The 25,446-nt window shown below is 36.6% G+C and overlaps 3 protein-coding genes across 3 annotated transcripts; 2 read left to right on the plus strand and 1 right to left on the minus strand.

The window, feature by feature from the left end:
* Positions 1-82: 82 nt before the first annotated feature.
* On the minus strand, positions 83-2,747 carry LOC106057855 (uncharacterized). The gene is made up of 3 exons (XM_056033256.1): positions 2,511-2,747; positions 975-1,130; positions 83-601 (listed from the first exon to the last, which is right to left on the minus strand). The coding sequence occupies exons 1-3, from the start codon at positions 2,730-2,732 to the stop codon at positions 137-139; spliced, it is 843 nt and encodes a 280-aa protein (XP_055889231.1). The 5' UTR covers positions 2,733-2,747; the 3' UTR covers positions 83-136.
* A 4,082-nt stretch (positions 2,748-6,829) lies between these two features.
* Positions 6,830-11,507, plus strand: LOC129927022 (uncharacterized). The gene is made up of 2 exons (XM_056034230.1): positions 6,830-6,980; positions 9,957-11,507. Exon 2 carries the CDS (start codon positions 9,982-9,984, stop codon positions 11,029-11,031), a length of 1,050 nt encoding a protein of 349 aa, XP_055890205.1. The 5' UTR covers positions 6,830-6,980; positions 9,957-9,981; the 3' UTR covers positions 11,032-11,507.
* A 1,725-nt stretch (positions 11,508-13,232) lies between these two features.
* On the plus strand, positions 13,233-15,716 carry LOC106074166 (uncharacterized). Its single transcript, XM_013234897.2, has 2 exons — positions 13,233-13,477; positions 14,467-15,716. The coding sequence occupies exons 1-2, from the start codon at positions 13,414-13,416 to the stop codon at positions 15,525-15,527; spliced, it is 1,125 nt and encodes a 374-aa protein (XP_013090351.2). The 5' UTR covers positions 13,233-13,413; the 3' UTR covers positions 15,528-15,716.
* The last annotated feature ends 9,730 nt before the right edge of the window (positions 15,717-25,446 follow it).

The following is a 25,446-nucleotide window of genomic DNA, read 5'->3' on the forward strand; positions in this document are numbered from 1 at the left end:
GAGAAATTTGACGTGGAAAATAAAATGTGATTAGAATAAGAAAATACAATGGTTGAGAGAAAGAGAGAAAGAGAGAGAGTGAGAGAGAGAGAGAGGGAGGCAGTGAAAGACAGAGAAGAGTTCATAATATTCAGGTTTAGTTCACATAAATGGCCATAACATCAGCGTATCCCACCTTGCCTGTCGACCAGTTAGTACTATTAGAACCCTTAACATAAGCAAACGAAGGATAATTATTAGCTCCTTCCCAAGGACAGAAGAAAGGCATAAAGTCTGCAGCAGAGAACCAGCCCCAATCACCACCGCAGCCACCGTAAAACTTATTCACAATAAATCGGCGATAGATTAAATTGAAAGGCCTTAAATCGCCCTCGATGCTGAAAAAGTTGTAGCTGCTTGTCTTCAGATCTGTCCACGAAGAGAGCTCCAGCTTCTCCTGGCTGAACCAGTTCATGTTGTCGGTACCACGTCCGTCAAATACCATGTAAGCAACAAGAGCATTCTTCTCGTACAAGACAAAGGCCACTTTGTTAACTCCTTTCCAGTTGTTCAACACTTCGTTGTTACGGTAATGATTGGTACAAGGTTTGCTGGAATCTACCTGTAAAAACAACACAGACACAATAATAAAACATATTAATAAAGATAACTATTTTAGGCATGATTAGCTGACTAGCTCAAAACGTGCTGTGCGAAGGATGGTGTTCTCAGGGGCTTAATTGAATAGATGTACATCTTATCATAGGAAGACGTTGTTATTTCTGTCGTGTAACAGATAATAACAGAGCTTAGGAACAACGCCATTATCTAAATGTATGTAAATGGAATATTGCCTACTAATGTATATAAAATATAAAAATATAAAACCTTCTAGACAGCATCGCAAAACACAAAACAGGATATTGCTTAATGGCAATTGTAAATTATATGTTTTGCTTTTTTTTATATGAGACGAAAAAAAAATATAGCTTTACCTGTTTGCACCCACTCTCAACGTTAGCTGGGATACCAGTTCCTGTCTTGTACGCATCAAAGACAGATTTATTTATAGCGGATGTACCACGAAACGCCAGAGTCCAACCACTGGGAAAGTCGACATCAGTGGGTCTCGAACCTTGACACAATAAACACTAAAGGAAGAAAAAGGTTTAATGATCTCTTTTATTTGAAAAATCGATCTGTACAGTGATACCTAAGTTTTAGTATTTTTTAAAAACTTCTTTGCTTGATAATTAAAAGTTGTCTACAAAAATATTTTCTTTGTTTTGTTTTTAAATACATGGGGTCTTTAAAAAAAACAGAAAATACATTTCATATCCAGTCCTATTATAAAACCTATGCTCATGTTGGTTTTGCGTTTTTGGATACCAGCCAAGGCTCTTGCCTTTTGCATAATGTTTATGCAAAAACTCTACAGTATTCGTTTCTAGAGTAAAAAAGTAAAGAGAAGTTACCCTAAAGGTCATTTTTTCCCAAACTAATGGTGGGTACCATGGTTAAGCTAATGTCTAGATCTAGTTCACGTTATAATATTCCAATGATAAGTATTTAGAGATAGACTTAAAGGACGATGCGCACATTTTCCTAAACATCAATTTATTAAATTCTTGAATAAAAAAAAAACATGTATTCTGAAATTCCTGAAAGCGATAGTTTCAAGAAAGTGATAGTCATTTCAAGAAAGTGATAGTCCTTTCAGGAAAGTGATAGTCCTTTCAAGAAAGTGATAGTCCTTTCAAGAAAGTGATAGTCCTTTCAGGAAAGTGATAGTCCTTTCAAGAAAGTGATAGTCCTTTCAAGAAAGTGATAGTCCTTTCAAGAAAGTAATAGTCCTTCCAAGAAAGTGGAAAGTGATAGTCCTTTTAAGAACGTGTTAGTCCTTTCAAGAAAGTGATAGTCCTTTCAAGAAAGTGATAGTCCTTCCAAGAAAGCGATAGTCCTTTCAAGAACGCGATAGTCCTTTCAAGAAAGTGATAGTCCTTTCAAGAAAGTGATAGTCCTTTCAAGAAAGTGATAGTCCTTTCAAAACCAATGATGGTTGGATATAGATCTAGACTGAGCGCTACTGGTCTGAGAGGTTACCCGTAACAGGTTCGCCTGTTCAGGCATTGTTGAACACCAGGGTTCCGTGGAACACAGTTTGGGAAACACTGCTGTAATGAAATCACATTACTTTGGGAAAACGGGCTCCCAGTGTATATACACCCCCTAAAAAATCATTCCGTCATCCAGACACACACACTCAAAATGATTAAATCCTTACCTAGCGTTGATTCTATGATACCTTTCCTACCACAGTACGACCCAGACCATACTGGACATTGATCATATTGTATCCATCCATTCCAGTGGAGCTACAGCCCATGTAGGGATGACTTGTAAAGTCATCTTAAAATAGCACAGATCGGAATCCAAAGATCAATCTCTATGCAATTAATGTAAAGTCCCTATTGTTAATGTAAAACCACTATTTGCATTACATGACTGGCATCTGGCAAACTAATTCTTACTTGTTGAAGCTTTTTGACAGAGCTCTTCAAACTGTTAACGGATGCAGTCAGCGAGTCTAGTTTCTCATGCACGCTGTCCAAGCTAGATACATCCGAATTGGGTCTTATAATAGAAATGTCACTGTTTCTTCCAAATTCGTCGTTAATATATGTCACCTCACACATAAATGAGCCACGATTACAAATATCTGAATTGCGAATCGCCAGCTTAATGCTAGCCATAGATCGATTGAACCACTTGCTTCCCGGCCTGGGCGAAGACTGTGGCCAGTTTTGACCCATTCTGACCAATGTTGTACACATCAATTTTCTGGACGTAAAGGTCATCGCTCCTTAGTATTTGGTCGCAAGTGACCACAGCGCAGCTGTTGTTATTAGCTAATGAAGGAACCAGTTTCTCGTACGTAAGTACAGCTCCTGTTAAAATATAAACACAAATTTTAATAATAACAAATTTGGAAATTTTAAAATTACCTATATATTTTCAATTAAGTCTTTCAATTAGAAATATGCTATAGTACGCTCGCAATATCTAATAATTTTTATTACCTTGCACATTTGGTATGCAAAATGACAACAGAAATGTCAACTTAAAGTGTGCCATCATCTTCAATAGTGAGGTTACAACTGTTAACGACAGTGCTAAAAAAATTCGCTTGTCACAAGGCTAACATTAACATTACTAACCAGTTCATGTATTATAGAATTTATAGTGTACGGTTGCATTTTGTTTTGATCACGTCAGCTTAAGAACAGGTCATTGATTGAACACCTGTGCATGTGTCATTTTTAATTAGTGTGAGCGTCAAAAGATTTTTTTAGAATACGTATATATCTATAAGTAGATACATTGGTAGATTCAAGGTTCGTCACAGGCTGGCGTTATAACTGTACGTTTTGGGTTACGTTATTCTTCTAGTGAAATTTTGATATTTACATAAAATTTTTATTTGGATTTTTTGGGTGAAGGGAAAGGGGCGTATATAGTTGTATTAATCTTTGTCTCTTTTTACAAAGTTTATATCAATTCTGTCTGTCTGTCCGTCGATTTGCTAAAACGTGTGTATTCGTTATTTCTCCAACACCCATTCCCGAATCAAGCTGAAACTTCGCAAAATTGTTCATTGGCGTAGACAAGAGATGAATCAATAAAAAAGTAACCTATTAGTTAATTAATTAATGATAATTAATTATTTTGTTTGATACCAACATGGGAAATAAATCATTTTGTATTTACAGAAATCGCTAAATATGTAAGGCTTTGTCCCCTTCGATAGTAGTGCACGTCATTTCTCCCACATGCAATCTCGAAGTAACTTAAAACTTTAAACAGTAATTTTATAGTACCTAATATAACATTAGGGGGAGAGGCGGTGGCTGAGTGGTTAAGTGGTTGGCTTCCGAACCTGGGGTCCTGGATTCGAATCTCGGTGAAGACTGATTTTGAATTCTGGAATTTTTAGGGCGTCCCTGAGTCCACCCAACTCTAATGGGTACCTGACTTTAGTTGGTGAAAGTAAAAGCGGTTGGTCGTTGTGCTGGTCACATGACACCCTGCCCGTCAACCGTTGGCCAAAAAAAAAAAGATGATCTTTAACATCATCTGTCCTATAGATCACAAGATCTGAAAGGTTTTCTTTACTTATTACTTACAAAACATTAATCAATTATAACATTAACCATTTAGTCATATAATTATTGGTTATCAATTATTTTGATTGATATCGAATAATTGAACATTACTTCTACATTGCGAAGAGTCGCTTATATCGTTATGAAAAGAATTACTTGCTCGATGGCCAAAGCTCTAATTTGACAATTATAATTTGTCAGAGTAATAAAGAAAAAAAAATTTGATTTTGAACGAGAAAATTTGTATCTTGAACGAACTATAGTATACTAAATGTCTTCGGGTATTTCCGCATTCCTTGGAGCAGCGGTTCTCAACCTGTTAAACTCGGGGGACCCCTTTTTTACATTCCCCCACTCTGCCGCGACCCCCCCCACACACACACACATACAGCAATACAAGAATAGACAAAATACTATCCATATTTTTCGATGGTCTTAGGCGACCCTTGGCAAATCGTCAATCGACCCCCCCACCCCCAAGGTGTCGCGATCCATAGGTTGAGAACCCCTGCCTTAGAGTTTAATAAATTAATGCTCATGAAAATTTGGCGCATCGTCGTCTAAGTCTTAAGGCCTATGAATGGAATATTATAAAGTGTGGTAGATGTATAGATCTAAGCCAGGATTCCTTATCGAGAGTAAAAATGGAGGCTCGGGGCGGGGGGTGAGGATTAGTTAAAAAATGTTCCAATGTTTATGAATCTAACATTCATAAGTTGTGAAAAGAAAAACAATCGCTTACTAAGTAGTTTTAAAAGAGGTATTTTCTTTTTTAACTTTTGTCTCTTAACTGACGATACCAACGTTGATTCCACCAGAATGTGGTAAATAATTACGGAGAGAAAGAGTTAAAAAAAAAGTATTTTAATGTTTCTCTTGTTCATGTTGCTTGTTAATTATTCAATGTAGGTCATTATCTCCTGTTGATGTGTGTGTTACATAGGTTGTACTACTCAGCGTTTGGGAGTAACATCCCTTTAACTGGTGTTATCAACCAAGATGGCGTAAAAATAAACAGCTGACTTGTCTTTATAGCCAACAATAAGACTTTTTTTCTGATTAATCATTTAGGTTAATAAACATCTTCTGTTTGTATTATGGTTGAAAAAAAAACAACCAACAAGAGACTATGTGGAATATGTTTTGGTGTTTTTAATAGGATGGATCCTAGGCATCACGTTCAAAGACCGCATCACAAACCAAGAGATTAGAGACAGGGTTACTGCAGCGATCGGACCCCATGATGACCTGCTAACTATTGTAAAGAAACGCAAGCTTAAAATCTATGGCCATATTACAAGATCCATGGGGCTCTCAAAGGCCCTCCTTCAGGGAACAGTACCAGGAAAAAGATTAAGAGGCAGACAGAGAAAGCGATGGGAGGACAACATAAAAGAATGGACGGTCCTACAATTGATTGAGACTTTAAACAAGGCAAAAGAAGGGAGGAATGGAGAAAGACGGTCGACAAATCTAGCGTGGTGCCCCAACGGTCCAACAGACTAAGAGATAGGTAAAGGTAAAAAAAAAAAAAGAATGTGATGGCTAGGGGAGATCAGCATGCGCAAACCACCCTGTGTGACACCAACCCTTGCCACGCTACTGGTAGCATGTTTCAGTACTTTTAGACATATTTTCGACGTCATGTAAAACAATCGGATCGTGTGTTTTTGATGCAGCACCCCCCCCTCCTCCCATGACTTTAGCTCTGGGCTTTCTATAGTATTAGATCTAGGCCTATCTTATTGTTACCTAAAAATAAAGTTCCATCTCCATGAATGCAATTAGTTATTTCAGTTCTAGTACAATACCTGTGTAATGTCTCATGCATTGTGGATTGCAATGACCTCAGTAGAACTATGGACTTCTTTGAAGCTTCAAGCTAAAGAAACCTATTCCTAAAGTTTTCATGCTATCAAGTTATGTTTTTAATACCAAGCTGGCCCCAAGATGTTTTATAAATATCTATTTTAAGAGTTATCCTACCATCAAGTGTTCTGTTTTTAATACCATGCTAGCTCCAAGGTAATGTACGGAAACAGGATTGTAGCTTTAACTCTTAATGTTATCTAGTTTGTGCATATTATCTTTCTAGGAGCTCCATCGCTTAGATCTCTTAGTTATCTATAATAAGTTTTATTAGTTCTATTTGTTATTTGTATTTCTATTAGTTCTATCTTTAAGTTACATGAGTTCTGTTATTTCTGTCCATTAGTTCTATATAGTAGTTCAATTAGCTTAATCTATTTGTCATGACTAGTCTCTTTCCATGAACAGACCTGTCAATTCTTCGGCATTGTCTCCGCATCACTTTCTCTGTCTGCCTCTTCTTCTCCTGGTGCTGTTCCCTAAAGGAAGGTCTTTGCGAGCCTTGAGAACATTGTAATATGGTCATACTGTTTAAGGTTGCGTTTTTTTTTGGCAGTGGTCATCAGGTCATCGTAGGGCGAGATACCCACTGTGCTTCTGTTTCGAATTCCATCATTTGTAATGCGGTCATTGTCGGCGATATTTGGGCTAACTATTTATAACTTCTAATAATTCATTCTCTATCTTTAAATTCTATAAAGTTTCTTAAAACCGTATTTCTACTACAGGAATGAGAACCCTTGGAAAAACCTGCTTAATGTTTAGATAACACCTGGCCTTGAAACGGGTTATCTTCAGCCACATCCCTCTGAGTTCCGACATGTTAAGTAGCACATTTTTAATCCGGTCCTCTCCCCTTTTCTTATTTCAAAGTAATAGCTATTTGCCATTTCCTGCCTAATGATTGTGGTATTTCTTTTTTGGGAGAAGTTATCAATATATATCATCTTATAAAAGTGAATATCATTTGTAAGTTTTATTGCTTCAACTTTTAACATATTTTTACATATTTTTACAAAGCTTATATCAAGTCAGTCAGTCAGTCTGTCTGTCTGTCTGGTAAAAAGTTTAAATATGTTTTTTCTATATTTCCTATTCTCGGATCAAGTTGAAACTTAGCTCAATTATTCATTATTAGTTAATTATTGGTGATTAATTATTGTGTTTGATATTGAAATAATTGAAATAAATGCTACTTAATGAGAGCTGTAGATGGATGTATATATGGATTTAATCTCCATATCATGTTTTGACAGTTTCTCTTCCACTTCCCATTCTCGTATTATGTTTAACTTTTGCATAACTATTTAAGGTCTATGACAATATACGAATTAATTTCAAAGTTAGTCAGTTTGTTAATCAATTAGTACTAATATTTTTTTTATTTTATATATACAGCAGAAAGAATGTTGAACCCTACCATTTTCATATAAAAGTTTCCCTTCAGACCTTAGAATCTATGGGGCAGATGATGTTAAGGCTATCTGTTTCTATGGCCAACGGTTAACAAGCAGGGTGTCATGTGGCCAGCACAACAACCAACCGCCTTTACTTTCCCCAACTAAAGTCAGGTACCCATTAGACTTGGGTGGACTCAGGGGCGCCATTAAAATCCCAAAATTCAAAATCCCAGCCTTCACCGAGATTCGAACCCAGGACCCCAGGTTCGGAAGCCGAGCGATTAACCACTCTGCCACCGTGCCCCTGCCATTTTCATATAGATGGCAGTAATTAGCGGTTCTTTCCCTTAAATAGCTTTTATTAAGTTATCTTTTTCAATCGCTTGTTAAAAATTTTGTTTGAAAGATATGTTTATGATACATCCATGAACAAAAGGGCAGGAAATGAAATGTTCTAGGCCTTGCCAACATGTTAAATGGGTGTGATAGTCTTATCGTGTTTCTAATAATACAACTTGAAAAAAGTAGAACAAACTTCTTTCTTAAAGTAAAACCTAATGGAACTTTTATAAACAATATGCACAGATTCATCTTAGTAATAATAATAATAATAATAAGGACACTCCCCCTTATTATAAATACTCGCCACAAGAGGTTCTAGAGTCTACTGAACATCTGCTGTACTGGGATAGGCCTTTTCTGACCGACAAAACGGTAGATTTCAATCGCCCGGATCTTCTGTTCGTTGATAAAGAAGAAAAAACCGCTACCATTATCGACATCGCCGTACCACTGTCTCATAATTTAAGAAAAACTGAGATAGAAAAACAAAGAAAATATGGGAACCTAGGCTTGGCGATAAAGCGTCTATGGAAATAGTCCAAAATAACAATATACACCATTGTTATATCAACCGAGGGGATAATAACAACTGACCTCACAGACACCTTCAAGGCCCTTAACATTCCTAGGAACATCCTAGTTGCCTGTCAGAGGGCGGTACTTTTGCAGACCTGCCACATCACCAGAAAATTCCTCAGTGGAAACTGTTAAAGGAACTACGATGAATTTTGTTTCTCTTAAGCGAAACTCGACCCTGGCAGCGCCAGAGAATGACTACTCATTCGTTTTTAACATAATAATAATAATAATAATAGCTAAGTTAGTCTGTAGTTTTGGTTAAGTTAATCTGTAATTCTAGCTTACTTAATCTGTTGTTCTAGCTAAGTTAATTTGTAGCTCTAAGTTAATCTGTAGTGCTAGCTAAGTTAGTCTGTAGTTCCAGTTAAGTTAATCTGTAATTCTAGCTTACTAAATCTGTTGTTCTAGCTAAGTTTGTATGTAGTTCTAGCTTACTTAAATCTGTATTTCTAGCTAGCTTAATCTGTAGTTTTAAGTTAGTCTGTAGCTCTAGCTAACTTAATCTGTAGTTCTAGCTAGCTTAATCTGTAGTTCTAGCTAGCTTAATCTGTAGTTTTAAGTTAGTCTGTAGTTCTAGCTAACTTAATCTGTAGTTCTAGCTAACTTAATCTTTAGTTCTAGCTAGCTTAATCTTTAGTTTTAAGTTAGTGTGTAGTTCTAGCTAACTTAACCTGTAGTTCTAGCTTACTTAATCTGTAGTTCTAGCTAACTTAATCTGTAGTTCTAGCTAGCTTAATCTGTAGTTTTAAGTTAGTCTGTAGTTCTAGCTAACTTAATCTGTAGTTCTAGCTAACTTAATCTTTAGTTCTAGCTAGCTTAATCTGTAGTTTTAGGTTAGTCTGTAGTTCTAGCTAACTTAACCTGTAGTTCTAGCTAACTTAATCTGTAGTTCTAGCTAACTTAATCTGTAGTTCTAGCTAGCTTAATCTGTAGTTTTAAGTTAGTCTGTAGTTCTAGCTAACTTAATCTGTAGTTCTAGCTAACTTAATCTGTAGTTCTAGCTAGCTTAATCTTTAGTTCTAGCTAACGTAACTTATAGTTTTAGCTAGGTTCTAATCTCTACAATTCCGAAAATTAAGGATGAGTGCAGAATTGTTCATGACCACTTAAATCCGGTTACGACCTGTATATTTATCAAATTAATGCAGACAAAGCCGTTTTCCGCTTTGGGTTTACTGGAGTTATCTTTTAATCTTCTGCGCCTGTCTTCAACAAGGGCCCTTCTTTGAGTCTCAAATGTATGTCCAGCCACCTTCTGGAGAGCTCTCCATGTGTCTGTTACAGAGACCTTCTGCTTTCCTCTAAGCTAAGAGCGAAATGACGCTAGATTCCATCCTTAGAGCGCTTCCGGGGAACGCCTCTGTTACTACGACTTCTTTCAAACTTACCAGAATAGATCGCCTTAGGCGTGCGGTCATCCTCTATACGAGATAGATGTCCGACTCAGCGCAGCTAGTGAATTTTAAGTAGTGCTTCTATACTGTCCACACCATCCAATTGCAAAATACGTATTGCCTATATTGCTTACGAGCGTTAAAAGGTTTTATGTATTTTGGAAACATTTAGCATACAATATTTATATTAAGCACTATATTAATGAAATATATTTTTTTTTGTTTTTTAGATAGAATATTTTTTCAAGCAACGACATGGGCATCAACATCAAAGGTCTACATAAGGTCAAACAATCCTTTGGTGTCATCTTCATCATCTTCATACTAGCAGCAAACACGTTACTGTTGGCGAAGCAATGTCGTAAACCAGGGTTTTACTTCAGCCCCAAGAATATGATCATCATCTCTTTAGCTGTTGGAGACATTATCTTTGCGTTATTTCCCTTGGTGGTAAATGCCAAGTTGCTCTTTGATTTTCACTTGAGGGTCGCGAATGGCTGTTCGGTTATAATAGCGGCAGATGCATATGCTAATTACCTGATTCAATTTGTCTACGGTGTTGGGCTGTTAGTGATAGGAGCTGATATAATATTTCGTTACAATTTACAGCACTGTTTGAATAGATACAAGCTTTTAGCATCTATCTTGGCAAGCTGCACCCCTTGGATTTTCGGTCTTCTTATAGTCTTGCCATTGTGTTTGACAATGGATAATTCAAGAAGCTGTATGACGCTACATTCGATTGAAACAAAGACCTCAGTGTCTGTCTTTCTACCTGCAAGTCTTGCACTGATTTCATCTATCGCCATTCTATTTTTCAACTGGGAAGGATACAACGATTCTGACAACATTGAGACTGCTGCTGTAAATTTACAGAATATCTCGGCGTCGGCGTCAGGAGAAGCTCTTTCAAGAGACGCCATTCCCCTTCGCCAGCTCAATCATGATCAACATCAAAATCCCATTGACTGTGAGCAAAGAAGCCCCTTAGTCACAGAGCCATCTCAACCGCTGAAACACCGAGTTAATCTCCAACAATCCCATTACCCAGAATCCGAGAGGTTGAACTTTGTCTGCTACTCACAATCGAATCTCACAAAAGAGAAGATCAGATTGGTTGTGATCGCTTTTGTCTACGTTCTAATGGTACTTCCGTTCTCTATACATGAAATCTACGTTCATAAAGAATGGATTATAGATCCCGATGTCCGTAAAATGGTGAAAGAGGTGGTCACGTGGCTAATAATAGCTAGATCTTTTGTAACGCCAGTGATCTTAACGTTCTTTAGAGTCAGAGATCACTAACTTTACTGCGTCAGCCTCCTCTGTTTGGGACCCCTCAACTCAAGAAAACAAGAAACAGGCACAAAATAGAGCAGTGAGATTCATAACAAACGAATATTCACATTTGACTAGAGTAACAACTTTAGTAAAATCACTAAATTTAGAAAGCTTTCAGGATAGAAGACTCAAAAGTAAAGTAGCGATCATACATAAAACACTAAACCATAATCTTCAAATACAAAAACAAAATTTAATAAAATACTCAGAAATACATAAAGATAAAGGCACATTTCTCGTTCCATATGCTAGGACAAATTTGTACAAAAGCTCCTTCTTCCCTAGCGCTATTAGAGCATGGAATGGGTTGCCTGAGCTAGCCAGGAAAACCAGTGACTTGGCGGAGTTTAGGTCATTGGTTAATATTGTTACGTATTTCTGAATCTTCTGGCTAAATGTATTAGTTGGCACACAAATAAAAACACTGCAAAGAACTTGAAGACTAAACTTTCAGTTTCATATAACTTTAATGACTATTAACTCTAACAATTCGTTACTGTAACATGTAGCGTAGAAGACTGTACAATATCTGTCAGTTTACAGTTAACTATACTTCGTTGCAATTCATCTCTTCACTTCGTTGCAACTCATCTCTTCTCAACTTGCATCGAACCGTATTCCACAGAACAGACCAACGACACATTTCCTAGTGTCGCTCCAGGTCTCCCAAAGCTGAACCAAGTCGTACTCAAGTCTACCGAATCAGAGCCGCACACGTCTTACATCGACTGTATCGACTGTAACGGCTCACTCACGACTGACTTTCACATTAACTCTCTGGTTTATATAGAGTCCCTAATCGCTCCTCCAAAGTTGCACAAACACTGCTAGTATCTTCTGGAACAACACGTGAGGAAACGTCACATCCCGTCTTTGCTTTTACATGTAGATTCCAGAGAACACCTGCTGCAGTGTCATCAAGCCGGGGTCACACGTACTGACCTCTATCTGTCACTGTTCATTAGTAACTGCCCCCCTTCTTAGATCTGTTTGTCCTCTGGAACAACACGTGAGGACACGTCACATCCTGTCTTTGTTTATACGCGTAGATTCCAGAGAACACTGGCTGCTGTGTCATCTCGCTGGGGTCACACGTTGACCTCTACTTGTCATTGTTCATTTGTATTACTATGCAATACTAAATGCATGACGCGTAGGACGTAATCATCTTTTTGAAGTAACGTCAGTATCATATAAGATAAGATTAGGTCCTGTACCATTTAAGATACTTGTATCAGTTTATACAAATAGAAATTAAATAAGATAATTGTAGTGGTTTATACACACTGAAATTAAATAAGATAATTGTATCGGTTTATACCAGAAATTAAATAAGATAATTGTATTGGGTTGCACTAATAGAAATTAAATAAGATGATTGTATTGGTTTATACAGACGTAAGTTACATACGATAATTGTATTGCCTTGTACAAGTGGAAATGGCATAACATAATTGTATTGATTTACACAAAAGGGAATTAAATACGACAATTGTATTGGTTCATGCAAAGGGTATTTAAATACGATAATTGTATTGGTTTATGGAAAGGGAAATTTAGTTTGACTACCAGTGTACACCAAAGTATTGCGACTTTAACAATAACAATAGAGATTTAAACACGAAAAACACAAAAGTATATATATCATAGAGGCCAGCTTTTTGGTGAATTGGATTCTAGGTACTTCGTGATGACCACGAATAACTGGGATTTCAGATTCCTGGAATTATTGGCCGGCCTTGAGTCTATCTAGCTTTAATAGTTACTTGACTTTAATTAGGGAAAGTAATAGGCTGTTGGTCATTGTGTTGGCCACAGAACACCCTGCTTCTTTATAATGCTTTAGATAGCGCATTAGGATTTGAAGTAGCTGCGGTGTAATGGATGCTAATCGTCTTAGAGGTTTTATGTTTTGGAAAGGTATCGTCCCTGAAGTAGTTCTTGAAGAGAGATATGTTTGAGTGATACAAGATGCTTGAAATTAATCTTTTTAACCGATACATTTTTACCATTTAAACTTGTATCTTTTTTATCCAGATTTAAATCTAGACATCTAGTTTCGTGGATGTTTATTCATTTAAGATAAACCAAAAGAAATTGCTAGATTGATAAAATATAAGACTTGGCCAGTCAGTCTTTTAATACCTACATAAAACTATATAATACGGACGTAATTACCTTTCCTGAATCTCACACTGTTTTAAATAACTCTTGTGTTGTTGTCAATGTTAGAATGACTTCAAACAGAGACAGATCTCCACCAGGTGGCGGGCATGTGTTGCCCACATCGTCATCCAGTAACTATAAACCAGTTCGCAGACAGAACGCTAACATTGTATATAGGACATGGATGTGTCTCATGCATATCACAGCTTCTTATTTCTTTTACTTTTGTTCTGCATTGGTGGAGGTAAATATGAATACAGTGATGATTCTAGATAAATTAATAATTACAAATATAGTAATAATTACAAATATAGTAATAATTACAAATATAGTAATAATTACAAATATAGTAATAATTATCATCATCATCATCCAACTCCATTTGAGTGAGGGCTTGAGAGGTTCAGATCCTCTCTCACAAAAGCCCTGGACAGAAACCCTGCTGCTTTGCCTAGTGTATATATATCACCATACAGGTCGAGAATTTGTTTCCCAAACCTGACGAGACGGAGATCAGCAAGTCTGGGGCAGTCAAACAGAATAGGAGACACGGTTTCCTCCTCTTCCCCGAAGCGGGGGCTCCGTGAGTCAAAATTTTGCCATAGAAATATGAGCCAACAGGACAGCGGCCTGTCCTGCACTGTGCTATAATAGCTTGCTCAGGCGTGGACAGCCTCCACCACACGGGAAAGTGCATAGAGGACGCCTCATGCGCTCCCAGACTCCACGTTTTTTTTTTGGGACTTGTCCCAGCACTCAAACCACTTTTCCATTTCTGTTTTTTTTTTTTTATTGTTGCCAGAGCATGATGAAAACTCAACAGCCTGCTCGGTAGGTGGTATTAGCTCTCCCTGATAGGACAAGGAGTCAGCAATGGTGTTGTCAGTGATACCAATGTGACTCGGTCAGTGGCGTAGCTAGAGATTTGACCTTTTTAGGGGCCCCTGAATTTTGACATTCGACATCATTGACTTGAAATAATGTACTTAATAAATTTATGTCTAAATTAAAATGGTACATTATATAAGTAAAATTTAAAAAAAAAAATCATTAAGACTCTTTTCCTTGGAGGTTCCAGGTTAGGGCTTGCCTTGTTATGTCTTAGAGTACAAAGGGTATTAATGAGTGCATTTGCGTGTATGTCTAGATTGTATTTTACTACTGAAATGTACTATTTTACTACTATATTCACTCATGTGTATTTGTTTTAATTCAAATCTTTGCATCTTACAGAAGCAGCCATTACTATTGAAGTCAGTCCTGCCTCGAACTCAACCCAAGTAACATGTTACTTCATCAAAGACAAGACTAGTGAAATTGTCCATCTTTACTCCATGAATCTGGCTAAGTCAAACAATAATAACACGTTTGATAATATCGCTAAGATTTCATTATTGTCCAAACCACAGTCTCTATTAAATACCGATGATAGCTTTCAAGTAGATGGACTGGTAGACGGCGCAGGTACGAATTATCTTCAATTGATTTCAACCTCTTTCACTTTGAAATCTGCCAAAATTTTTCAATGTGCAATCTCTGGATTTGATGAGTCTGAGAATTTCTTGAAAGAAACTGAAACAGTAGAGACCAGCGCTGTAACACCCAGTGTCTCGGGTATACTAGAGAAACATAACCAACTGTCGATTAGATTAAACAAGTTAGAGAAAAGAGAATCAGAGTTTGAAAGTGAGATGTATAACCTTCATAAAGAGAATCAGAAGAGAGTTGAAACTTTGATAGAATCGGAATTAAGATCATCTTTGACGGGATTTATGAGCGAATTAACAGCGCAACTCGATCAGAAGATTTCAGACTTGAAAGAATATTGCCACCCGGAGAAGACCGATCAACCAGTAGAGCTCAATCTCAACGCAACGGAACTTGTTACGTTCCTCTATGGCTTTAGCTATAAAAGAAGCAGGTATTACTTATCTCAAGCAGACGTGACTAAAGTGGCCACGGCTGAAACGGACTGTGCTCAATACGGTGGCTATAATGTCGAAATAAACAGCCTGGATGAATATAATGTCATTGTCTCCACCCTAAAGCTCAAAGCTAAATTCTCCGGGACCATAATCGGGCTGACTGACGAAGGAAACGAAGGCGATTGGTACTATCCGTCAAGTAAAAAACAGGCCACCATTTTGTTGTGGAACGCAGGTGAAGCGAATTATGACACAATTGAAAATTGTGCGGTTCTGTGGCAGCCATTTAATTATAAAATGGTGGACATCAAATGTAGTGACCATTATGGGTATTCGTTCCATTTCATGTGTGAGATACCGTTCAACTAAAAATCAGAGAAATATTCCTGGCAAACTTTCTGAAGATACAACTTCTATGATACAGAAAACAAAAGTTACTGTTTCCAAATAAAAAAAATATTTTTCATGGTGTGAAATACAAACTGTTAACCATTTCTGTTGATAATTGTCCTTCTTATTCTAAAGATTTGATTTTAACTGACCGATTTATTACTTTTTAAAATTATATTTATTCGTTTTTTAAAATTTAGGAAAGATAGTGAAATGGTATGAATGTATTTGCTTTTCAACGATGTATTTATATCACTTTACTGTCACAGTCTATTAAACTACTTGACAAAAGTTTAAAATAAACAAAGAATATTTTCATTCATTGCTTTTACAAAGCTCTCTCTGCCTGCCTGGCTGATAAAAAGTTTGTGCACGTTATTTCTCCCACACCCAATCTCGGATCAAGCTGAAATTCTGCAAAATTATTTCTTTTACCTGACAACACAAGAATCAATTAAAAATAGTGAATTAACTATTGGTATTAAAAATTTTGTTGAGTAAAAAAAGAGAGACAGAGAGATCGAAGAGAATCTAAGAAGGGAGTGTAAGAAAGAGAAATGGAGACAGTGTGACAGTATAGAAACAACTAAAATCAATGTTTTTAAAGCAGTGGTTCTCAACACACTTTTGTATGTCTCCGAGACCTGGTTGCTCTATCAAAGGCGTTTAAGGCTTCTCGAACCCTTCCGTCAAAGATGTCTTCGCACTAAACGAGCATACAAATAACTATGTGCTTACTCCAGGCCGGGTGTCAGTATAGAAACACTAATTACCACGTGTTGGACACCCATACTGCATAGGACACGACCGCATGACAAAGGCGATCTTCTTTAGCGAGCTTAATGGAGGACATATTAACAGACGTGCCCCTCATAAGCGCTATAAAGATCAAGGCAGACGCCATTTCGCCCTCGCTGGCATAGAGGAAAGTATCTGTCCAATGATGGCCTCTCACAAAGGCTGCGAGACACGCATTTGACACTTAAAGAAAATCCCTTATTGAAGACAGGCCAGAAGACGATAGGGAAACTTGAATAGACGCCGGCTGACAGCGGCTTTGTCTGCATAAGTTGCAAGTCGCAATTTAACCTTCGGAATCGAAAACATTGCCATTATTATTATTATTATATTGAAATAGTATGTTGACTATTTTAGAGAAATAGAACACATTGAAAAATACTGAAAAGATTTTTTTTTATTAAATGTCCAAAAATACAAAAAAAAATGATAATCGATTTTCGTTGGTAAAAGAAAGAAAATAATAGTGTTTCTGTCGCTGGAGAGACTACTGAAATAGTGCAAACTTTTAAATACCTTGGTACTACCTTAGACAATAAATTAAATTATATTGCTAAAACTGATTATATGAGCAAAAAAGGTCAGCGAAGAGTACGCTTGGTTAGAAAAATGTATTCGTTTAATGTAAGCTAAAAGGCCTTGGCTATGTTTTATCCCGCTCACTTCTGCAGTAGTGTAAGTTTTAATATCACTGCCTGGTATGGCAATCTGAACATTACAAATAAAAATAAACTTCAAAAAAGTTAATGCTGCTGGTAAAATCATTGGCAAAATACAAACACCATTTGGGCAGCTGTTTGAGACAAACACTCATAAAAAAAAAAATCTAAAAAGATTCTAGAAATAAAAAATCATTCTTAAGTCTTAAAAATTGTATGTTGGCTATTTGATGGCAATTAGTCTCAATTAGAAATTGAATATCCTAAGCATTGCATTTTTCAGGCTATCAACTAGGATCCTTTGACATGAACGCAAATTGTATATTGCTTTGACTGTCCAGAGTTTATTTTTGGCTGAACTTGTTTATGGCCTTAATGTTTTGATTCTCTTCATTATAAACTTATCCTTCATTAGACAAGACACGACACTTGCACCATCATTCGAATTCTGTTTTTTCGCTTTCAGTATTAAGAGGAAGACTAAGGCTAAGACTAAGACTGCTTTATTCATCCTTATGGAAATGTGTTGTGAATTACAAGGACTCTTTTCTCATATAAAAACAAGAGCTATAAAAAAAATGTGTTCATTGCTACTTTCAATTGTTTCTGTTCTTCGATTTATTTATTTTTTTTTTTTTGGCTTTGTTGAGGGCTGCGGTGGTTGAGCGGTAAAGCGCTTGGCATTTGAACCAGGGTACCCGGGTATGAATCCTAGTAAAGACCGGAGTTCTTAATTTCGGAATATTTGGGCGCTTCTGAGTACATCCAGTGCTAATGGGAACCTGACATTAGTTGGGGAAAAGTAAAGGCGGTTGGTCTTTGTTTTGGCCACATGACTCCCTCGTTAAGCGTAGGCAACAGAAACAGATGGCCTCCACATCATCTCCCCTATAGACTGATAAATCTAAAAAAAGGGAGTTTTTTTTGTTTTTTTTTTGGTTGCCTAATCTGGGCATCAGATAAAAGTTTTTATTTTCATTCTTGCATTTCTGAAAACTAATTGTAAAACATAATATAAAACTTGCATCAAACAGTATAAATCATGAATGTATCTCTTTATTATATCAAATGCAATGAATACCCTCTACCACGTAATTTAAATACTGTTGTAATTAACTTAAATATTAAGTACTATTGAATATTTTAAAAACAGATACAGTTTCTAATTGATGTGAATAATATTTCGACCACAAAAAAGAACAGAATTTAAATAAGTGGATTTTAAACTAGAATACAAAATAACTAAATACAAATCTATAATCACTTTAAATAATTCTGTGTTCAGCTAATATCCATTAACAATAAAGGGAACTGTTTTTTTAAGTTGAATATTAGAATATTACTTAGAGGGCTAAGCTAATTGACTAATTGTATCAATTAGTTTGGATCAGTCATGTAATTAAATTTGTAATAGATCTAGACTAGCCATAATAAATCTGTGCGATTAGAAATATTTTTACCATTTTTTTTTTGCTTAGCGCAATATTATGCTTTGGGCTTTCTCAATACACTATGATCCTATCACTATTGACTTGTCTGGACCAGTTGGGAAAACAGGGGAAGGGAGATAATGAGGATATGTGGGTGAATTATTCATTTTGGAAGCGTCCTATAAAACGCAAATATTATAAACAATTCAGAAGTAGGCGCCCATGGATAACACTCTGTACCCGCCTCTTCATCGCCATCCTCATCTGTCCATTGTCTTACGTCATAGTGTGTTGCGACAGTTGGCCTGACGTAATCCCTCCATTTTTACCGCTAAGAAGGAGCTGTTCTTGGAACGGTATCAAGACAGAGGCCCGTCCATTCTTTTACAATGATCATCCAGCAGGTGTATTAATGGTTTCGAAGTAACTTCAAAGTACAAATATCGATGTTGTTGTTGTTGTTTTATGTCTTCAACGTATAATGGAATAATTAGAATCTATTTCCAATCTTAAAATAATCAACTGATTTTTTTTATTAAACTAATTTTTAACACTCAGTACGTTGAGATCCTCACTCTTAAGCGTGTGCATTCATCTTAATTTCCGATTTGAATTGTTGACATTTGATATTTGTTCATTTTGATTTGATTGGGTTTACTAACTGGCAATAAATTCACTAATGTTACATCCAAATCTCTGACAACACTTTCACTAATGTTACATCTAAATCTCTGACAACACCTTCACTAATGTTACATCCAAATCTCTGGCAACTCTTTCACTAATGTTACATCCAAATCTCTGACAACTCTTTCACTAATGTTACATCCTAATCTCTGACAACTCTTTCACTAATGTTACATCCTAATCTCTGACAACTCTTTCACTAATGTTACCTCCAAATCTCTGGCAACTCTTTCACTAATGTTACCTCCAAATCTCTGGCAACTCTTTCACTAATGTTACATCCAAATCTCTGGCAACACTTTCACTAATGTTACCTCCAAATCTCTGGCAACTCTTTCACTAATGTTACCTCCAAATCTCTGACAATTCTTTCACTAATGTTACATCCAAATCTCTGACAACTCTTTCACTAATGTTACCTCCAAATCTCTGACAACACTTTCACTAATGTTACCTCCAAATCTCTGACAACACTTTCACTAATGTTACCTCCAAATCTCTGGCAACTCTTTCACTAATGTTACCTCCAAATCTCTGACAACACTTTCACTAATGTTACCTCCAAATCTCTGACAACTCTTTCACTAATGTTACATCCAAATCTCTGACAACACTTTCACTAATGTTACATCCAAATCTCTGACAACACTTTCACTAATGTTACATCCAAATCTCTGACAACACTTTCACTAATGTTACATCCTAATCTCTGACAACACTTTCACTAATGTTACATCCTAATCTCTGGCAACACTTTCACTAATGTTACATCCAAATCTCTGACAACTCTTTCACTAATGTTACATCCAAATCTCTGACAACTCTTTCACTAATGTTACCTCCAAATCTCTGACAACTCTTTCACTAATGTTACATCCTAATCTCTGACAACTCTTTCACTAATGTTACATCCTAATCTCTGACAACTCTTTCACTAATGTTACCTCCAAATCTCTGGCAACACTTTCACTAATAATACCTCCAAATCTCTGGCAACTCTTTCACTAATGTTACATCCTAATCTCTGACAACTCTTTCACTAATGTTACCTCCAAATCTCTGGCAACACTTTCACTAATGTTACCTCCAAATCTCTGGCAACTCTTTCACTAATGTTACCTCCAAATCTCTGACAACTCTTTCACTAATGTTACCTCCAAATCTCTGGCAACACTTTCACTAATGTTACCTCCAAATCTCTGACAACTCTTTCACTAATGTTACATCCAAATCTCTGACAACTCTTTCACTAATGTTACCTCCAAATCTCTGACAACTCTTTCACTAATGTTACATCCTAATCTCTGACAACTCTTTCACTAATGTTACATCCTAATCTCTGACAACTCTTTCACTAATGTTACCTCCAAATCTCTGGCAACACTTTCACTAATGTTACATCCAAATCTCTGACAACTCTTTCACTAATGTTACATCCTAATCTCTGACAACTCTTTCACTAATGTTACATCCAAATCTCTGGCAACTCTTTCACTAATGTTACCTCCAAATCTCTGGCAACTCTTTCACTAATGTTACCTCCAAATCTCTGACAACACTTTCACTAATGTTACATCCTAATCTCTGACAACTCTTTCACTAATGTTACCTCCAAATCTCTGGCAACACTTTCACTAATGTTACATCCTAATCTCTGACAACTCTTTCACTAATGTTACATCCTAATCTCTGACAACTCTTTCACTAATGTTACCTCCAAATCTCTGGCAACTCTTTCACTAATGTAACATCCTAATCTCTGACAACTCTTTCACTAATGTTACCTCCAAATCTTTGGCAACTCTTTCACTAATGTTACCTCCAAATCTCTGACAACTCTTTCACTAATGTTACCTCCAAATCTCTGGCAACTCTTTCACTAATGTTACATCCTAATCTCTGACAACTCTTTCACTAATGTTACCTCCAAATCTCTGACAACTCTTTCACTAATGTTACCTCCAAATCTCTGGCAACTCTTTCACTAATGTTACATCCTAATCTCTGACAACTCTTTCACTAATGTTACATCCTAATCTCTGACAACTCTTTCACTAATGTTACATCCTAATCTCTGACAACTCTTTCACTAATGTTACCTCCAAATCTCTGACAACTCTTTCACTAATGTTACATCCTAATCTCTGACAACTCTTTCACTAATGTTACATCCTAATCTCTGACAACTCTTTCACTAATGTTACATCCTAATCTCTGACAACTCTTTCACTAATGTTACCTCCAAATCTCTGGCAACTCTTTCACTAATGTTACATCCTAATCTCTGACAACTCTTTCACTAATGTTACATCCTAATCTCTGACAACTCTTTCACTAATGTTACATCCTAATCTCTGACAACTCTTTCACTAATGTTACCTCCAAATCTCTGGCAACACTTTCACTAATGTTACCTCCAAATCTCTGGCAACTCTTTCACTAATGTTACCTCCAAATCTCTGGCAACTCTTTCACTAATGTTACCTCCAAATCTCTGGCAACTCTTTCACTAATGTTACCTCCAAATCTCTGGCAACTCTTTCACTAATGTTACATCCAAATCTCTGGCAACTCTTTCACTAATGTTACCTCCAAATCTCTGGCAACACTTTCACTAATGTTACATCCTAATCTCTGACAACACTTTCACTAATGTTACCTCCAAATCTCTGACAACACTTTCACTAATGTTACATCCAAATCTCTGGCAACTCTTTCACTAATGTTACCTCCAAATCTCTGACAACACTTTCACTAATGTTACATCCAAATCTCTGACAACTCTTTCACTAATGTTACCTCCAAATCTCTGACAACACTTTCACTAATGTTACATCCAAATCTCTGACAACTCTTTCACTAATGTTACCTCCAAATCTCTGGCAACACTTTCACTAATGTTACCTCCAAATCTCTGACAACACTTTCACTAATGTTACATCCAAATCTCTGACAACTCTTTCACTAATGTTACCTCCAAATCTCTGACAACTCTTTCACTAATATTACCTCCAAATCTCTGACAACACTTTCACTAATGTTACATTCAAATCTCTGACAACTTTTTCACTAATGTTACATCCAAATCTCTGGCAACACTTTCACTAATGTTACATCCTAATCTCTGGCAACACTTTCACTAATGTTACCTCCAAATCTCTGACAACACTTTCACTAATGTTACATCCAAATCTCTGACAACTCTTTCACTAATGTTACCTCCAAATCTCTGGCAACTCTTTCACTAATGTTACCTCCAAATCTCTGGCAACTCTTTCACTAATGTTACCTCCAAATCTCTGACAACACTTTCACTAATGTTACATCCAAATCTCTGACAACTCTTTCACTAATGTTACCTCCAAATCTCTGACAACACTTTCACTAATGTTACATCCTAATCTCTGGCAACACTTTCACTAATGTTACCTCCAAATCTCTGACAACACTTTCACTAATGTTACATCCAAATCTCTGACAACTCTTTCACTAATGTTACCTCCAAATCTCTGGCAACTCTTTCACTAATGTTACCTCCAAATCTCTGACAACTCATTCACTAATGTTACCTCCAAATCTCTGACAACTCTTTCACTAATGTTACCTCCAAATCTCTGACAACTCTTTCACTAATGTTACATCCAAATCTCTGGCAACTCTTTCACTAATGTTACCTCCAAATCTCTGGCAACTCTTTCACTAATGTTACCTCCAAATCTCTGACAACTCTTTCACTAATGTTACCTCCAAATCTCTGGCAACTCTTTCACTAATGTTACCTCCAAATCTCTGACAACTCTTTCACTAATGTTACCTCCAAATCTCTGGCAACTCTTTCACTAATGTTACCTCCAAATCTCTGACAACTCTTTCACTAATGTTACATCCAAATCTCTGGCAACTCTTTCACTAATGTTACCTCCAAATCTCTGGCAACTCTTTCACTAATGTTACCTCCAAATCTCTGACAACTCTTTCACTAATGTTACCTCCAAATCTCTGACAACACTTTCACTAATGTTACATCCAAATCTCTGACAACTCTTTCACTAATGTTACCTCCAAATCTCTGACAACTCTTTCACTAATGTTACATCCTAATCTCTGACAACTCTTTCACTAATGTTACATCCTAATCTCTGGCAACACTTTTACTAATGTTACCTCCAAATCTCTGACAACTCTTTCACTAATGTTACCTCCAAATCTCTGACAACACTTTCACTAATGTTACATCCTAATCTCTGACAACTCTTTCACTAATGTTACATCCTAATCTCTGGCAACACTTTCACTAATGTTACCTCCAAATCTCTAGCAACTCTTTCACTAATGTTACCTCCAAATCTCTGACAACACTTTCACTAATGTTACCTCCAAATCTCTGGCAACTCTTTCACTAATGTTACCTCCAAATCTCTGACAACACTTTCACTAATGTTACATCCAAATCTCTGGCAACACTTTCACTAATGTTACCTCCAAATATCTGGCAACTCTTTCACTAATGTTACCGTCAAATCTCTGACAACTCTTTCACTAATGTTACCTCCAAATCTCTGACAACTCTTTCACTAATGTTACATCCAAATCTCTGGCAACACTTTCACTAATGTTACCTCCAAATCTCTGACAACACTTTCACTAATGTTACCTCCAAATCTCTAGCAACTCTTTCACTAATGTTACATCCAAATCTCTGACAACTCTTTCACTAATGTTACATCCAAATCTCTGACAACACTTTCACTAATGTTACATCCAAATCTCTGGCAACTCTTTCACTAATGTTACATCCTAATCTCTGACAACACTTTCACTAATGTTACATCCAAATCTCTGACAACACTTTCACTTATGTTACCTCGAAATCTCTGACAACACTTTCACTAATGTTACCTCCAAATCTCTGGCAACTCTTTCACTAATGTTACATCCAAATCTCTGGCAACACTTTCACTAATGTTACCTCTAAATCTCTGGCAACACTTTCACTAATGTTACCTCCAAATCTCTGACAACTCTTTCACTAATGTTACATCGTAATCTCTGACAACTCTTTCACTAATGTTACCTCCAAATCTCTGGCAACACTTTCACTAATGTTACATCCAAATCTCTGACAACACTTTCACTAATGTTACATCCTAATCTCTGGCAACACTTTCACTAATGTTACATCCAAATCTCTGGCAACACTTTCACTAATGTTACCTCCAAATCTCTGACAACACTTTCACTAATGTTACATCCTAATCTCTGGCAACTCTTTCACTAATGTTACCTCCAAATCTCTGGCAACACTTTCACTAATGTTACCTCCAAATCTCTGGCAACTCTTTCACTAATGTTACATCCAAATATCTGACAACACTTTCACTAATGTTACCTCCAAATCTCTGGCAACTCTTTCACTAATGTTACATCCAAATCTCTGGCAACTCTTTCACTAATGTTACCTCCAAATCTCTGGCAACTCTTTCACTAATGTTACCTCCAAATCTCTGGCAACTCTTTCACTAATGTTACATCCAAATCTCTGACAACACTTTCACTAATGTTACCGTCAAATCTCTGACAACACTTTCACTAATGTTACATCCAAATCTCTGGCAACTCTTTCACTAATGTTACCTCCAAATCTCTAGCAACTCTTTCACTAATGTTACCTCCAAATCTCTGACAACTCTTTCACTAATGTTACATCCAAATCTCTGACAACACTTTCACTAATGTTACATCCAAATCTCTGGCAACTCTTTCACTAATGTTACATCCTAATCTCTGACAACACTTTCACTAATGTTACATCCAAATCTCTGACAACACTTTCACTAATGTTACCTCGAAATCTCTGACAACACTTTCACTAATGTTACCTCCAAATCTCTGGCAACTCTTTCACTAATGTTACATCCAAATCTCTGGCAACACTTTCACTAATGTTACCTCCAAATCTCTGACAACTCTTTCACTAATGTTACATCCTAATCTCTGACAACTCTTTCACTAATGTTACCTCCAAATCTCTGGCAACTCTTTCACTAATGTTACCTCCAAATCTCTGACAACTCTTTCACTAATGTTACATCCTAATCTCTGACAACTCTTTCACTAATGTTACCTCCAAATCTCTGACAACTCTTTCACTAATGTTACATCCAAATCTCTGACAACTCTTTCACTAATGTTACCTCCAAATCTCTGGCAACTCTTTCACTAATGTTACATCCAAATCTCTGGCAACACTTTCACTAATGTTACCTCTAAATCTCTGGCAACACTTTCACTAATGTTACCTCCAAATCTCTGACAACTCTTTCA

Source organism: Biomphalaria glabrata, chromosome 6 (genome assembly GCF_947242115.1).
Source record: "Biomphalaria glabrata chromosome 6, xgBioGlab47.1, whole genome shotgun sequence".
Classification (NCBI taxonomy): domain Eukaryota; kingdom Metazoa; phylum Mollusca; class Gastropoda; family Planorbidae; genus Biomphalaria; species Biomphalaria glabrata.